Below are 15,789 nucleotides of genomic sequence, written 5' to 3' on the forward strand. Positions count from 1 at the left end.
TCCAATCCGTGGGAACTGTTCCAGAGTCTATCGAATTTTGGAAGATGACCAGCAATGCATCTACTTTTTCTAGGGCCACTTCCTTAAGTACCCTAGGATGTAGATTATCAGGAACTGGGGATTTATTGGCCTTCAATCCCGTCAATTTCCCTAACACCATTTCCCTACAAATACTGATTTCTTTCACTTCCTCCCTCTCATTAGACCCTATGTTCCCCGACATCTCTGGGAGGTTATTTGTGTCCTCCTTTGTGAAGACAGAGCCAAAGTATGTATTTAATTGGTCTGCCATTTCTTTGTTCCCCATTATAAATTCCCCTGATTCTGACTGTAAGGGACCTACGCTTGACTTCACCAATCTTTTTCTCTTCACATATCTATAAAAGCTTTTACAGTCAGTTTTTATGTTCCCTGCAAACTTACTCTCATATTCTATTTTCCCCATCTTAATTAATCCCTTTGTCCTCATTTGCTGAATCCTAAACCAGATTAAGATTGCAGGAACTATAAAAAACATGAAAGAGCTTTATAACTAAATTCAAAGTAAACGGGCACTAAAGGAAACTTTGGGACTCCTGATTGATACCAAGGGTGACATATTGATTGCCAAGACACGACAGAATTGCTAAACGGCTTGTGTGTGTCTGCAAACCATGAGCTTCTGTCCCAATACAGAAGTGCAATTTTCTGGGGAAAATATTTGAATGATGGAAATTACAAATAAGGAAGTGATGGCATGAGCCTAAGGCACTAAAAACAGCAGGAGACCAGGCCTGAATCGATAGTAACAAAGTTAGTAATGAAATCGGGCACAATTTAGCAAGTGTCTTTGGGGAATCGTTGGAATCGAGTGGTGCCTGAGGATTGAAGGAGGGCAAACTTAATGGGCCTGAAATGACGGTGGTTTCACGTACGCTGTCAGAAGCCTTCGGAAAGACCCCGCATGCGCCAAAACCCAGAACTTGCGATCTGTCAAGTTTCGCATTGACATCCGCTGAAAAATCACCTTCGCTGGTGCAGAGCTGGGCTGTTTGCCCAACTACTGCCCAGCGTCTGTCCACGAAATCCGTATGCCTGGTAAAAGCAGGTGCAAGGCCACCTTTTACCAGCGTAAGGGTTAAACTAAATGTTAAAGTAAAAAACTTTTAATGATTAAAACATATACATATATTCAAAATTAGTTTCGGTAAATTTCGGCCCGTTTTAAAATGTTTAAATTTATTTTTCAAAAAATGTAAATTTAAATATTTAATTAAAGGGTCTTTTATTTTTATTTAAGTGGTGTGAATTCGTATCTATTTGGGGATTTCTAATATGGTTATGGGGATTCCATACGTAAATGGAATCCCCATAAGCAGAGTTGTTCATTCTTTTTACTTTGGGACCAGTTCAACAGACCACAGCGGTTTCTTATGCTCTACATTCCGGTTCCTATCTCACCCATTCTCCTCTGACATGTTCTAACTTTTAACATGTTCGATGGTGATAGAAGTTTTATAGTCAGTCTGAGTAGATGCTGCCGATCTTCTTCAGTACAATCTGATTTTTTGCCTTTAAACGGTGGCTGCAAAGACTATAGCTTTGCTTTCTGTCTGTTATATTCATCCTGGTGAAGAATAGTAAATTGATATTCAGCAATTATGCTTTTTAGGCAGGTGGTTGCCTTATTTGCTGATATTGTGATGCCTCTTTGCATTCCTACAGTTTGCTATGTAAATTAATAGGTTGTGATGATTTTGACAACACAATTTAATTCCACTTTTGGCCAAGTAAGCAGTGTGCGGTATATGTGAAGGCTGGAGAAGAACCAGAAGAAATATATTGGGGATAGTTACGCTATACATGCAAAGTTGTGTCACTGCAACTTCTACTTTTTCACCAATACCTGAAATTTCAATTCTCATCCTTGTGTTTAAATCACTCCCTAGCCCCACTCTTCTCTTTCTGTAACCTCCTCCAGCACTGCAGTCATCCAAACTCTCCGTTCCTCTGACTTCAGCCTCTTGTATATCCCCGCTCTGATTGCTCCACCATTGGTGGATGTGCTTTCAGCCGGCTAGGCTCCATGCTCTGGAATTCCTTCTTTAAGCCCCTTCTTCTCGGCCACTGTCTGAGGCTGACCCAAACCATTTGCAACCGTGGCGTCCTATTTGACCCTGAGCTGCACTTCCGACCCTATATCCTCTCCATCACCAAGACTGCCTAGAACCACCTCTGTAACATTGCCCGTCTCTGCTCCTGCCTCAGCTCATCTGCTGAAACCCTCATCCATGCCTTTCTTGCCTCTGGACTTGACAATTCCAGCGTTCTCCTGGCCAGCCTCCCACCTTGCACCCTCCGTAAACTTCAGCTCATCCAAAACTGCTGCCTGTATCCAAACTCGCATTTTAAGTCCCGTTCACCCATCATCAATGTTCCCTTTAAACTGCGCTGCTGCTCGGCACTCCAAGGAACCCGGCTTTTCAATACAAAATCTGCGCATGCGCGGTATTTTCAATGGCTCGCACGGCGTCAAAAAAAATAAGAGGGAACCTTGCCCATTGCCGCTATGTTTGCTGACCTACATAGGCGCTCGGTCTGGCAACCCCTCGATTTTAATATTGCCATCCTTGCTTTCAAATCCCTCCAGGACCTCACCCCTCCCAAGCTCTGTAACCTCCTCCAGCCCTCAACCCTCCGAGATATCTCTGCTCCTCCAATTCTGGCCTCTTGCGATTCCCCAATTTTCATTGCTCCATCATTGGCAGCCTGCCTGGAATTTCCTCCCTAAACCTCTCCGCTTCTCTACACCGCTCTCCTTTAGGGCGGATCCTTAAAACCTAGGCTCCTGTGAAGTGCCTTGGAACGTTTTACTATGTTAAATAAAAGTTGTTCTTCTCTCCATCCTTTTCTCCTTTAGAACTTTCCTGAAAACCCACCTCTCTAAGCCAGATTTTTGGTCACTTTTCAGCCCCAATCTTCCCTGCTTTGACTTGGTGTTCCTCTTTCCTTGAGCTTCTGTAAAGCACCGGGGACATTTTTCTACCTTAAAGGCACTATATAAATGCAAGTTGTTATTGTTTTGGCCCTCTTAGTAACATTGGTAAATGGGCGATTAGTTTGAAGAAAATAAAAGTGAAGGCGACAGTTTTGGGTTGGTAAAAGTATTTACATTTCTCAACAGAAGTGAAAAACCCAGAAGATTATGGGTTTGACTTGCTGAGACGACATCAAGAGAATATTGTTGATGCAGTAACTGAACTCCAACTTCTGCACCACATCCTGTCTGTTGCTGAGGATATATCTGATGAGGAAAAAGAGGTATGAAATAAATGTATTTTTATATGGTCAAACATGATATGCTGTGGCTTAGAATTTTATATTCTTGGCAGATATGGTTCTGTTGAATTTTGCCTTGCAATATAATCTACCTCTGAGACAGCGATACCTTTGTTTCACTCTTCAGTCCCATTTGCTCGACTGTTGACAACTGGAGTGTGTTGTAGGGAGTTGAAGAAATGACTTGGTTTGTGTGTAGTGTCCAGAGCTAACAGCGTAACGTGGTAAATGCATGGAATGTGACACTAGGAAGCAGGACTTAGTCACGTGTCAAATAGGAAAACATTTTTTATTGCATTTTTTTTACGTGAGTTTAGATATTGAAAATTAAAAATGAGCTTTGGTTAGCTATATCTTTGAGATTTTTTTATTTTGTGGGCAAGGAGTAGCCAATAGGCAAACGTATCCAGGGAATATCCATAGTTCGTATGACAGGCACGCGCTCTACATGAGAGTAGGCAGGTTGTACAATACACTAGTTAGGAGACAGTAGCTTTGTGCTGAGGTATAGTTGATTTTGTGGTCCGTGGAAGGATATTTCTACAGCCAAAGAAATGCTTTCAATTGTGATTGGGTGTCAAAAGCAAACCGATGGCCAGTGGCCTGGAGACGACTGTTCATACTCAGTGCCAGAATAATGCCTCACCATGAAGAAGATTCTTTTTTATCATTCAAATGGGCCTGCTTCAACATGAAAGAAAAGGCAGACAATGGGGCAGCAGTTCTGGGGTCCTTAGTCCCCTGTAGCAGGTAAGGCAGCCAAGAGGGACTACATGGAGCCATCACCTACATAACATCAAAAGGACTAGGATTTCAGACTCTGTTTAAGAACAGTTTATTTTCTTAGTTATTTAATTTGTGTGGGTGTTTCATCGAGTGTAGAGGTTCAGACAAAATAGACAAACATATGTATGTGACTCTGTTCTGTTTCAATAAAGACCCAGGACCGATCGAGGCATAGAATTGTGTGATAAGCTTCTGCTTTTTGGGCCTTTTCTGTAGGAGAGTTACAACAGCTTTTCTCCTGCTGTGATTATTTTGTTTCTGTGCAACTAAATATGTTTTGGTTGGAGCACCATATCTGATGCTCTGGGATTTGCTGCCTTTTTGGAGTGTACAGGAGAGCATGGTGGGAATCTCCTGTAGTCTCTGGTATGTAATACGGTATTTCAGAAGCCCTGTGGTATGGAGTTTCAGTTCACTGGGGACTCAGTCTGCCTGTGGAAATGTTCTCTTTGCTGTGAACGCAATTTGAGTGTTGGGAGAAAGCCTGAATCACAATAGAGACTTCGTTGGGTGACAGGACAAAGTTTAAGACGAAGGCCATTCAAGCTAATTTTGTGACCCAAAGCAAAGGCAGTACTATGAATAATGTGGGAATAACGCAGGAGCACTGTGCTTGATGCAGATTAATGACTAGCTCCAGTTTTTACATGGTCGGTTGTTTGGATTGTTATGCTGTGGTCCTGCATAGCTCAGAACAGTTCAGCAGAACCTGAATTTTATCCAGCACCTGATTCATGCGCGTGGAAGTGATGGAGCAATGATCTATTTTTTTAATATTCGTTCACGGGATGTGGGCGTCGCTGGCAAGGCTTTATACAACTGAGTAGCTTGCTAGGTCATTTCAGAGGGCAGTTAAGAGTCAACCACATTGCTGTGGGTCTGGAGTCACACAGGCCAGACGGCAGATTTCCTTCCCTAAAGGATATTATTGAACCAGATGGGTTTTTACGACAATCCGATAGACATGGTCACCATTACTGATACTAATTCCAGATTTATTTAATTAACTAAATTTAAATATCCCTAGCTGGCGTGGTGGGATTTGAACTCGCGTCTACGGATTATTAGTCTGGATTACTAGTCCAGTAATATAACCACTATGCTACCGTACCCGTAGCAGGAATATTTGGGACCCTGCAGACATCTTGGTGTGAAAATAATTATTCAGCTCATAGACCTGATTAGATGTAACACAAGACCAACATCATGTGTGTATTAACAACAGAAAATGCTGGAAAAACTCAGCAGGCCAGGCAACATCCGTGGAGAGAAATTAGAGTCAACGTTTCGGGTCAAAACACTTTGTCAAGACTAAAGAGGCACAGGGAATGAAATAGATTAAGAGGCCAGACTGGGAGAGAACAAAAGAGAAGAGGAGACATTAAGAGGTATTCAAACCGAGACAAGATGGTGATCGGACTAGTGGAGACAAAAGACGGCTCAGATTAGGTGTGAAATGCGCTGGCAGAATGAGAGACAGCTGCCATGTGGGAGAGAGAAAAAAAGGGGAAGGGGAGGGAAAAACCAAAACAAAGCTGTGGATAATAAAAAATATAAGTAAAAATGTAATTGGGGCCGAGGTTATGATCTGAAATTGTTGAACTCGATATTGAGTCCGGAAGGTTGTAAAGTGCCGAATCGGAAGATGAGGTGCTGTTCCTCGAGTTTACGTTGAGCTTCCGTGGAACAATGCAAGCTTAATGATGGCATGATTGTGTGCAACAATGGACTGTGAAACACAAGTCCTTTTGAAAAATGTGGAGGTTTTATTTTGCATTGCTGTATTGATTCTCCACTACAGGTGTATATTTAAATATAGAGCCATACTGTTTTTATCATATGTATGACTTGTATTGAAAACTCAGAGGAAAGTCATCCTTTCAGATAATTCCTGAGTAAAATTAATTCAACCCTGTGGCTTCCAAAAATGGTTGGGTTCTGAGTACAATGTTTAACACCTGCAAAAACTGTAGTAATTAATGCTTAACCTAATACAAAATGTTTCTTCAATTTCAATATGCTTTGCATAAGCCAAAGTTGCTCTATACTCCAGGTCTTGCTGCACACTGGGTTGGTGCTCACAGTACTGAACAGATGGATGACCTGCTTGAAGGCTCCTGCTTGCCTTCAGTTTGTCACAAATGCACAGTAGTTAATGTCCTGCCATTGCAGTGTGTGTGTCTGGTTGATTACTCTATCAATGTATAATGCATGTTTTTAATGCAATGTAGTTCTAATTCTGCCCTCTTGAGCATCCTCGATTTTAATCGCTCCACCATTGGCGGCCGAATTTTAGCTGCCTAGGCCCTAAGCTCTGGAATTCCTTCCCGAAACCTCTCCTTCCTCCTTAAAACCTACCTCTTTGACCAAGCTTTTGGCCATCTACCCTAATTTCTCCTTATGTGGCTTGGTGTCAAACTTTGTTTGATAACGCTCCTGTGTAGCACATTGGAATGTTTTGCTACGTTAAAGGCGCTATATAAATGCAAGTTGTTGTTGTTTTTGCCTGACTAATGAATATAATTTTATCTTTTTGCTTGTATATATGCCAGGGGTGATCTGCTAGACAGATGTGTGTTTATCGTGTTAGTATTACAATTGAAAGTTTTTGTTTTAAATGTACAGTGACTACGGTAAAATGATCTTTTGCACAATTTTTGTTCTGTTGCCTCTATTTCCCACATTGTTCATTTAATGCTTGATGACATCCACAAATGCTTTAAAGTTGTGACAGGAGAATATTGTTTTTTATAGTGGCTGACCAGGATTTCAAGTACTTTGCATCTTCTAACCATTACACCATCTCACCATTTTCAGTACAATATTCTGCTTTTTTTTAAGAAAAGGTGCCACTTCCGCAACAAAGATTGAACCAGTAATGTATGTATAGCTTTTAATTCACCTTCAGTGAAAGTGTGCAGTTCCAGTCTTTTGTTATTAATGGATTCATTTTCGGTGAAGTTCTGATGTGCTTCTACAATGGATTCTCAGAGAAGTACAGCTGGCGAGTTGGGGCAGTAAATTGCCATGGTTTTTTTTTCTAATCTTCATTAAATGCTAGGCACAGTAACTCCGGCAGTGCAGTGCCAACTTTTTTGTTGCTTTGGTTGCCATGGTGCGATACACAGCAGCCAGTCAAAATGCAACACACGCACACTTGTGAGTACTGCAACTTCTTCACTGTTGTGACGAGGTGTTGCAAAGGTGCCTTGCGTGATTTAAAGTCATTTAATTTTGAACTTTTTTGTTGCTGACAGAGAATCGAAGCTCTCATTAAAGAGCAAGATGTGGTGGACTGCATCAGTAATTTGATGGAAGCAGTGTTAGAGAAGCAAACGCTGGCAGCACTCACTGTCTGGAAACTGCTCGTCCGGATGAAAGAGGGCGTGCCAAAGCTGTGCGCCCTACTCGATGAACTCCAAAAAGAACCAGAAGGTCTCCAGCTCATTTTATCCGGTGAGGCTTCCGATTAGCAGTCCTGGAGTTAGTGCTTCAGTTCATAAAATAACACATCTGATGCAGGGCGAAGAGGTGGCTCCTGAGTGCTTTCTTACTCTGTTTTAAAAAGAGCTGACACCTTGAGATCAATGTGAATAAGGGTTATAGTGATTAATTATTGGCTGAAGTGTTAGAAGCGTTATGATTTTTGTATTGTAGCTCGTGGCATTTCCCCAACAACCATCTGTCTTAGGAAGTCTGCAGGAAGGAAACCCTTTGGCAGTCCCTTAGAAGTCATGGATCAAAACGAACAGAAATGAATAAGACAGGAAAATTAGTTTTTTTTTGTGGCTTTTTTTAAATAAAAAGGGTCCGTGATGAAATTCTACCTTTTGGGTAGTTTCTGCCTCTACAATTGTGCATGTGGTGCAGCCATGGATTTCACATTGTACCTGCCTCCCACTTCCACTGATGCTAGCGCTACATTGGGAGCCGACACAATGCTCCATAAACCAATGTTCATTAATACTGATGTTTACATCTACTGACGCAAGTCTAAGAAGTCACGCCAAGAAAGCCTTCGCCTGCAGGTAGGCACAAGCTGTGATGGCGGGTGTATGCAGCTGTGGGTAGGTACAAGCTGTGATGGCGGGTGTATGCAGCTGTGGGTAGGTACAAGCTGTGATGGCGGGTGTATGCAGCTGTGGGTAGGTACAAGCTGTGATGACGGGTGTACGCAGTTGTGGGTAGGTACAAGCTGTGATGGCGGGTGTATGCAGCTGTGGGTAGGTACAAGCTGTGATGGCGGGTGTATGCAGCTGTGGGTAGGTACAAGCTGTGATGGCGGGTGTATGCAGCTGTGGGTAGATATAACCTGTGATGGCGGGTGTATGCAGCTGTGGGTAGGTACAAGCTGTGATGGCGGGTGTACGCAGTTGTGGGTAGGTACAAGCTGTGATGGCGGGTGTATGCAGCTGTGGGTAGGTACAAGCTGTGATGGCGGGTGTACGCAGTTGTGGGTAGGTACAAGCTGTGATGGCGGGTGTACGCAGCTGTGGGTAGGTACAAGCTGTGATGGCGGGTGTATGCAGTTGTGGGTAGGTACAAGCTGTGATGGCGGGTGTATGCAGCTGTGGGTAGGCACAAGCTGTGATGGCGGGTGTATGCAGCTGTGGGTAGGTACAAGCTGTGATGGCGGGTGTACGCAGTTGTGGGTAGGTACAAGCTGTGATGGCGGGTGTATGCAGCTGTGGGTAGGCACAAGCTGTGATGGCGGGTGTACGCAGCTGTGGGTAGGTACAAGCTGTGATGGCGGGTGTATGCAGCTGTGGGTAGGTACAAGCTGTGATGACGGGTGTATGCAGCTGTGGGTAGGTACAAGCTGTGATGGCGGGTGTATGCAGCTGTGGGTAGGTACAAGCTGTGATGGCGGGTGTATGCAGTTGTGGGTAGGTACAAGCTGTGATGGCGGGTGTATGCAGCTGTGGGTAGGTACAAGCTGTGATGGCGGGTGTATGCAGCTGTGGGTAGGTACAAGCTGTGATGACGGGTGTATGCAGCTGTGGGTAGGTACAAGCTGTGATGGCGGGTGTATGCAGCTGTGGGTAGGTACAAGCTGTGATGGCGGGTGTATGCAGCTGTGGGTAGGTACAAGCTGTGATGACGGGTGTATGCAGCTGTGGGTAGGTACAAGCTGTGATGGCGGGTGTATGCAGCTGTGGGTAGGTACAAGCTGTGATGGCGGGTGTATGCAGTTGTGGGTAGGTACAAGCTGTGATGGCGGGTGTATGCAGCTGTGGGTAGGTACAAGCTGTGATGGCGGGTGTATGCAGCTGTGGGTAGGTACAAGCTGTGATGACGGGTGTATGCAGCTGTGGGTAGGTACAAGCTGTGATGGCGGGTGTATGCAGCTGTGGGTAGGTACAAGCTGTGATGGCGGGTGTATGCAGTTGTGGGTAGGTACAAGCTGTGATGGCGGGTGTATGCAGCTGTGGGTAGGTACAAGCTGTGATGGCGGGTGTATGCAGCTGTGGGTAGGCACAAGCTGTGATGGCGGGTGTACGCAGCTGTGGATAGGTACAAGCTGTGATGACGGGTGTATGCAGTTGTGGGTAGGTACAAGCTGTGATGGCGGGTGTATGCAGCTGTGGGTAGGTACAAGCTGTGATGGCGGGTGTATGCAGCTGTGGGTAGGTACAAGCTGTGATGACGGGTGTATGCAGCTGTGGGTAGGTACAAGCTGTGATGACGGGTGTATGCAGCTGTGGGTAGGTACAAGCTGTGATGGCGGGTGTATGCAGCTGTGGGTAGGTACAAGCTGTGATGGCGGGTGTATGCAGTTGTGGGTAGGTACAAGCTGTGATGGCGGGTGTACGCAGTTGTGGGTAGGTACAAGCTGTGATGGCGGGTGTATGCAGTTGTGGGTAGGTACAAGCTGTGATGGCGGGTGTATGCAGTTGTGGGTAGGTACAAGCTGTGATGGCGGGTGTATGCAGTTGTGGGTAGGTACAAGCTGTGATGGCGGGTGTATGCAGTTGTGGGTAGGTACAAGCTGTGCTTCAACAATTCAGCACACAACTGGCTACCGTAAGGGTGGTTGGAGATTCAGAGGAAGTCACAGGTCCCGCTGGGCGTGGCCACGATAACTGAGGGCGTTGAATAATGCTGCCCTCAGAAATTCAGGCTCATGGCTATAGCATTAATCATAAATGCTCTCGAGAAAGCTTGTCCAACGATGTGTTTAGATTTTAGATTTTGCAGGTGAATCTGGCATTGACACTGGTGTAAGTTAGTGATTTAAAACTATACTGGTAAATATCCATCAGCGTCCGCTTCCCAATTGGCTTTACAAATCATTTGTATCAGAAGTATTGTGACAGGTCCCGCTTATACTGTGGGGTGGATTAAGCAACAACGGGGAGAATTGCAGATGTGCAAGACGTGTCAGTACAAATTATTTCAGAAGTGGTGTATGTGATTTAAAACAGTTGTGCAAGTCTTACACACAATGCAGTTAGTTCAAAGTTTGAGGATTTGACTGTCGGTGTGGACTGACATTTCTTTCTGATCTTTTCCAGTGAGTGACGAGGAAAGTAAAGCCGTGGATATTTTGAAAAGACATAGACAGGTGATCACTGATGCAATTGATGATATCAGTCCACTGTTGGACTGCTTGATGCCTGGTGTGGAGAATCTTCCCGCTGAAACAATAGAGGTACTTTATTTCCACACTTTCAGTACCTTGACACAGAAGTTTATCATCTTTTTCTTTACCTAAGAGAATGTTGTTATTGAACCACTTTACATTGATAAATTTGTGCTAGTCGATCTGTGGAATTGCACGGGGTGTGGGTGGTGGGGAGAGTTCAGACCGTCTGTAGTCTTCAGGTGAAGCGGGGTTAGGGAGCGAGGGATAATTTGACCAGGGTCATGTATTCGGTCTTTTTATACAATATTTTAAATATATATATATTTACATAGTTAAATAGCAAAACTTAGGCAGTTTGTGAAGTAGAATTGGTTGGAGCAGGCTGAGGAGCTGGGAGATGCAAAACTGAAGTGTAACAGTGCCACCACTGGCCAGAAGGTGTAATTGCAGTGTGACAAGTTGACATAGGCAGATTCCATTATTAATGTGGACATAGAAGGTTCTAACGGAATAGTACACACAAAATTGTGCCAATAGATTTTGTAAACTTATTGGTATATTATAAATAGATATGTGCATATTCTCCCCAGGTGTTTTTTGGTAACATTAAATGTTTTCCTGTCCTATATAACATTCAGAGATTGAGATGATAGGCAGGTGACTTGCTGCATAGTTTCTGCCAGTCCAACTCTGTAACTGTTTGAATTTGATGCATTTTAGTTGAAATTTTTCATCTTTGTGGAAAAGTTTTTCAGCAGCACTCCCTGCAGCTGCTTAATGTGCGGCAGCTTCATGCAATGAAAATTAGGTTCAATCCTGAATCTTAACACAGTATGCCAGAACATTCTATGTTATAATGTACTTATAACCGTTAGAAGGAAGTAATATATCAATAATATGAAAAGCAAAATACTGCAAATCTGAAATAAAAACAAAGTACCGGAAACGCTCAGCAGATCAGGCAGCATCTGTGGAGAGAGGAAGGCAGGGTTAATGTTTCAGGTCTGTGACCCCCCCCCCCCCCCCCCATCTCTTGTCAGAACCGGAAGCTGGATATCTACATGAGGGAGAAAGCAATCGATGGTTGTGCTGATAGGGTGAGATAAAGTTGGGGAGGAGATTATTCCTCATGTGGTAGCCCAGACGTTGAGTGTTGGCAGGCTGTCTGGCTGTAGGTGCATCATAGATACATAGAAGATAGGAGCAGGAGTAGGCCATTCGGCCCTTCACGCCTGCTCCGCCATTCAATGAGATCATGGCTGATCATCCAAATTCAGTACCCGGTCCCTGCCTTCTCCCCATATCCCTTGATCCCTTTAGCCTCAAGAAATATATCCAACTCTTTCTTGAATATACTTAATGAACTGGCCTCCACCGCCCTCTGTGGCAGAGAATTCCACAGGTTCACCACTCTCTGGGTGAAGAAATTCCTCCTCATTTCAGTCCTAAATGGCTTACCCCTTATCCTTAGACTATGACCCCTGGTTCTGGACTCCCCGGCCATCAGAAACATACTTCCTGTATCTAGTCTGTCCAGGCCTGACAGAATTTTATAGGTTTCGATGAGATCCCCTCTCAATCTCCAGTGAGTATAAGCCCAATCGACACAATCTCTCCTCATATGTCATTCCTGCCATCCCAGGTATCAGCCTGGTGAATCTTCACTGCATTCCTTCCATGGCAAGAACGTCCTTCCTCAGGTAAGGCGACCAAAACTGCACACAATACTCAAGGTGCGGTCTCACCAAGGCCCTGTACAACTGCAGCAAGACATCCTTGTTCTTGTACTCGAACCCTCTTGCTACGAAAGCCAACATACCATTTGCTGCCTTAACCACCTGCTGCACCTGCATGCTTACCTTCAGCGACTGGTGTACAAGAACACCCAGGTCTCTTTGCACTTCCCCTTCTCCCAATCTATTACCATTCAAATAATCTGCCTTCCTGTTTTTGCCACCAAAGTGGATAACCTCACATTTATCCACATTATAGTGCATTTGCCATGTTTCTGCCCAATCACCCAACCTGTCCAAATCGTGCTGGAGTTTCACGACATCCTCCTCACAGCATACCCTCCCCCCCAGCTGTGTCGTCTGCAAATTTGGAGATATTACATCCAATTCCCTCGTCCAGATCATTAATATATATTGTGAACAGCTGGGGCCCTAGGACCGATCCTTGCAGTACCCCACTAGTCACTGCCTGCCACTCGGAAAACGACCCGTTTATTCCAACTCTTTGCTTTCTGTCCGCCAACCAGTTCTCTATCCAAGTCAATACCTTGCCCCCAATCCCATGTGCCTTAATTTTGCACGCTAATCTCTTATGTGGGACCTTATCGAAAGCCTTCTGAAAGTCCAAATACACCACATCCACTGGTTCTCCCTTATCTATTTTACCAGTTACATCTTCAAAAAATTCCAGTAGATTAGTCAAGCATGATTTACCTTTTGTAAATCCATGTTGACTTTGTCTGATCCTGTCACTGTTTTCCAAGTGCTCTGCTATTACATCTTTTATAATGGACTCTAGCATTTTCCCCACTACCGATGTCAAGCTTACCGGTCTATAATTCCCCGCCTTTTCTCTACCACCTTTTTTGAATAGTGGGGTAACATTAGCTACCTGCCAATCCATGGGTACTGTTCCAGAGTCTATCGAGTTCTGGAAGATGACCAGCAATGCATCTACTATTTCTAGGGCCACTTCCTTAAGTACCCTGGGATGTAGATTATCAGGCCCTGGGGATTTATCGGCCTTCAGTCCCATCAATTTTCCTAACACCATTTCCCTACAAATACTGATTTCTTTCAGTTCCACCCTTTCATCAGACCCTATGTACCCTGGCATCTCTGGGAGGTTATTTGTGTCCTCCTTTGTGAAGACAGAACCAAAACATGTATTTAGTTGGTCTGCCATTTCTTTGTTCCCCATTATAAATTCCCCCGATTCTGACTGCAAGGGACCTACGCTTGACTTCACCAATCTTTTTCTCTTCACATATCTATAAAAGCTTTTACAGTCAGTTTTTATGTTCTCTGCAAGCTTACTCTCATATTCTATTTTCCCCTTCTTAATTAATCCCTTTGTCCTCCTTTGTTGAATCCTAAACTGCTCCCAATCCTCAGGATTATTGTTTTTCTGGCCAATTTATATGCCCTCTCCTTGGACCTTATGCTATCCCTAATTTCCCTTGTTAGCCACGGTTGAGTCACCTTTTTTGTTTTATTTTTATGCCAAACTGGGATGAACAAATTCTGTAGTTCATCCATTCGGTCTTTGAATGTTTGCCATTGCCTATCCACCGTCAACCCTTTGAGTGCCATTCCCCAATCAATCCTACCCAACTCGCTCCTCAGACCATCATAGTTTCCTTTATTTAAATTGAGGACCCTAGTCTCCGAGTCAACTACTTCATTCTCCATCTTAATGAAGATTTCGATCATATTATGATCGCTCCGACCCAAGGGGCCTCTTACAACAAGATTGCTAATTAATCCTTTCTCGTTACATAATACCTAGTCTAAGGTGGCCTGATCTCTGGTTGGTTCCTCGACATATTGGTCCAGGAAACCATCCCGTAAACACTCCAGGAATTCCTCCTCCACAGTATTGTTACTCATTTGGTTGGCCCAATCTATATGTAGATTAAAGTCACCCATGATGACTGCTGTGCCCTTATTGCACGCTTCTTTAATTTCTCTTTTAATGCCATCCCCAACCTCCACCTTACTGTTTGGAGGTCTATAAACCACTCCCACTAACGTTTTTCTCCCCTTAGTATTTCTCAATTCTACCCATACAGATTCCACCTCATCAGAGCTAATATCCTTCATTGCAATTGTGTTAATCCCTTCTTTAACCAGTAATGTTACCCCACCTCCCTTTCCTTTTTGCCTATCTTTCCTGAATATCGAATACCCCTGGATGTTGAGTTCCCAGTCCTGGCCTTCCTTGAGCCACGTTTCCGTAATCCCAACCAAATCGTATTTGTTTACTTCTATTTGCGCAGCCAATTCATCCACCTTATTACAAATGCTCCTCGCATTAAGACACAAAGCCTTCAGGCTTGTTTTTTAACGCTCTTAGACCCATTAGAATTATTCTTTACTGTGGCCATGTTTGATTTAAACTGTTGATTTCTCTGACTGCCCCTTTTGTTTTTCTCCTTCCTATCTTTTGCTTTTATCCTTGTTTCCCTTTCCTCTGTCTCCCTGCTCAGGTTCCCAACCCCCTGCCATTTTAGTTTAAACCCTCCCCCACAGCACTAGCAAACACTCCCCCTAGGACATTGGTTCCAGCCCTGCCCAGGTGCAAACCGTCCGGTTTGAACTGGTCCCACCTCCCCCAGAACCGGTTCCAATGTCCCAGGAACTTGAATCCCTCCCCCTGGCACCATTCCTCTAGCCACGTATTCATCTGAAGTATCCTTCTATTTCTACTCTGACTAGCACGTGGCATTGGTAGCAATCCTGAGATTACTACCTTTGAGGTCCTGTTTTTAAATTTATCTCCTAACTCCCTATACTCTGCTTTTAGGACCTCATCTCGCTTTTTACCTATATCGTTGGTGCCTATATGCACCACGACAACTGGCTGTTCACCCTCCCCTTCCAAGATGTTCTGGAGTCGCTCGGAGACATCCTTGACCCTTGCACCAGGGAGGTAACACACCATCCTGGAGCCTCGTTTGCGGCCGCAGAAACGCCTATCTATTCCCCTTACAATTGAATCCCCTATTACTATAGCTCTACCCCTCTTTCCTCCCATTCTGTGCAGCAGAGCCACCCCTGGTGCCAGGAAGTTGGCTGCTGCTGAGTCTAATTATTGCCTTATAATTGAATCCCTAATTACACAACTTACCCCATGTTATATAATCTAACCCATACGTATACAATTTAACCCATAGTTATATCATTTAACCCTTAATTCTACAATTTAACCCCATGTTCTACAAGCTACTCCAGGTTATTTAGCGGCAGTTATATAATTTAACCCATATTTATGCAACTTAACCTCTAAATGCATAATGTAATCCCTAGTTATACAGTTTCGCTTGTCATTTTGCCATTGATTATTTATATAGGTGTAATAGTGCG

At 44.0% G+C, this 15,789-nt stretch overlaps 1 protein-coding gene across 3 annotated transcripts in view; it reads left to right on the plus strand.

Annotated features, from left to right (window-relative positions):
- Positions 1 to 15,789, plus strand: part of zbtb40 (zinc finger and BTB domain containing 40) — a 98,228-nt gene that overhangs the window by 36,572 nt on the left and 45,867 nt on the right. For all 3 annotated transcript variants that reach the window (XM_085966782.1, XM_085966783.1, XM_085966784.1), the window contains exons 7-9: positions 3,164 to 3,300; positions 7,362 to 7,560; positions 10,620 to 10,756. In XM_085966782.1, the coding sequence (XP_085822908.1) occupies positions 3,164 to 3,300; positions 7,362 to 7,560; positions 10,620 to 10,756 (473 nt within the window). The remainder of the gene's footprint in view (positions 1 to 3,163; positions 3,301 to 7,361; positions 7,561 to 10,619; positions 10,757 to 15,789) is intronic.

This window comes from Somniosus microcephalus, chromosome 25 (assembly GCF_052327205.1).
Source record: "Somniosus microcephalus isolate GS21.2 chromosome 25, FLI_Smic_1.0, whole genome shotgun sequence".
Lineage (NCBI taxonomy): Eukaryota > Metazoa > Chordata > Chondrichthyes > Squaliformes > Somniosidae > Somniosus > Somniosus microcephalus.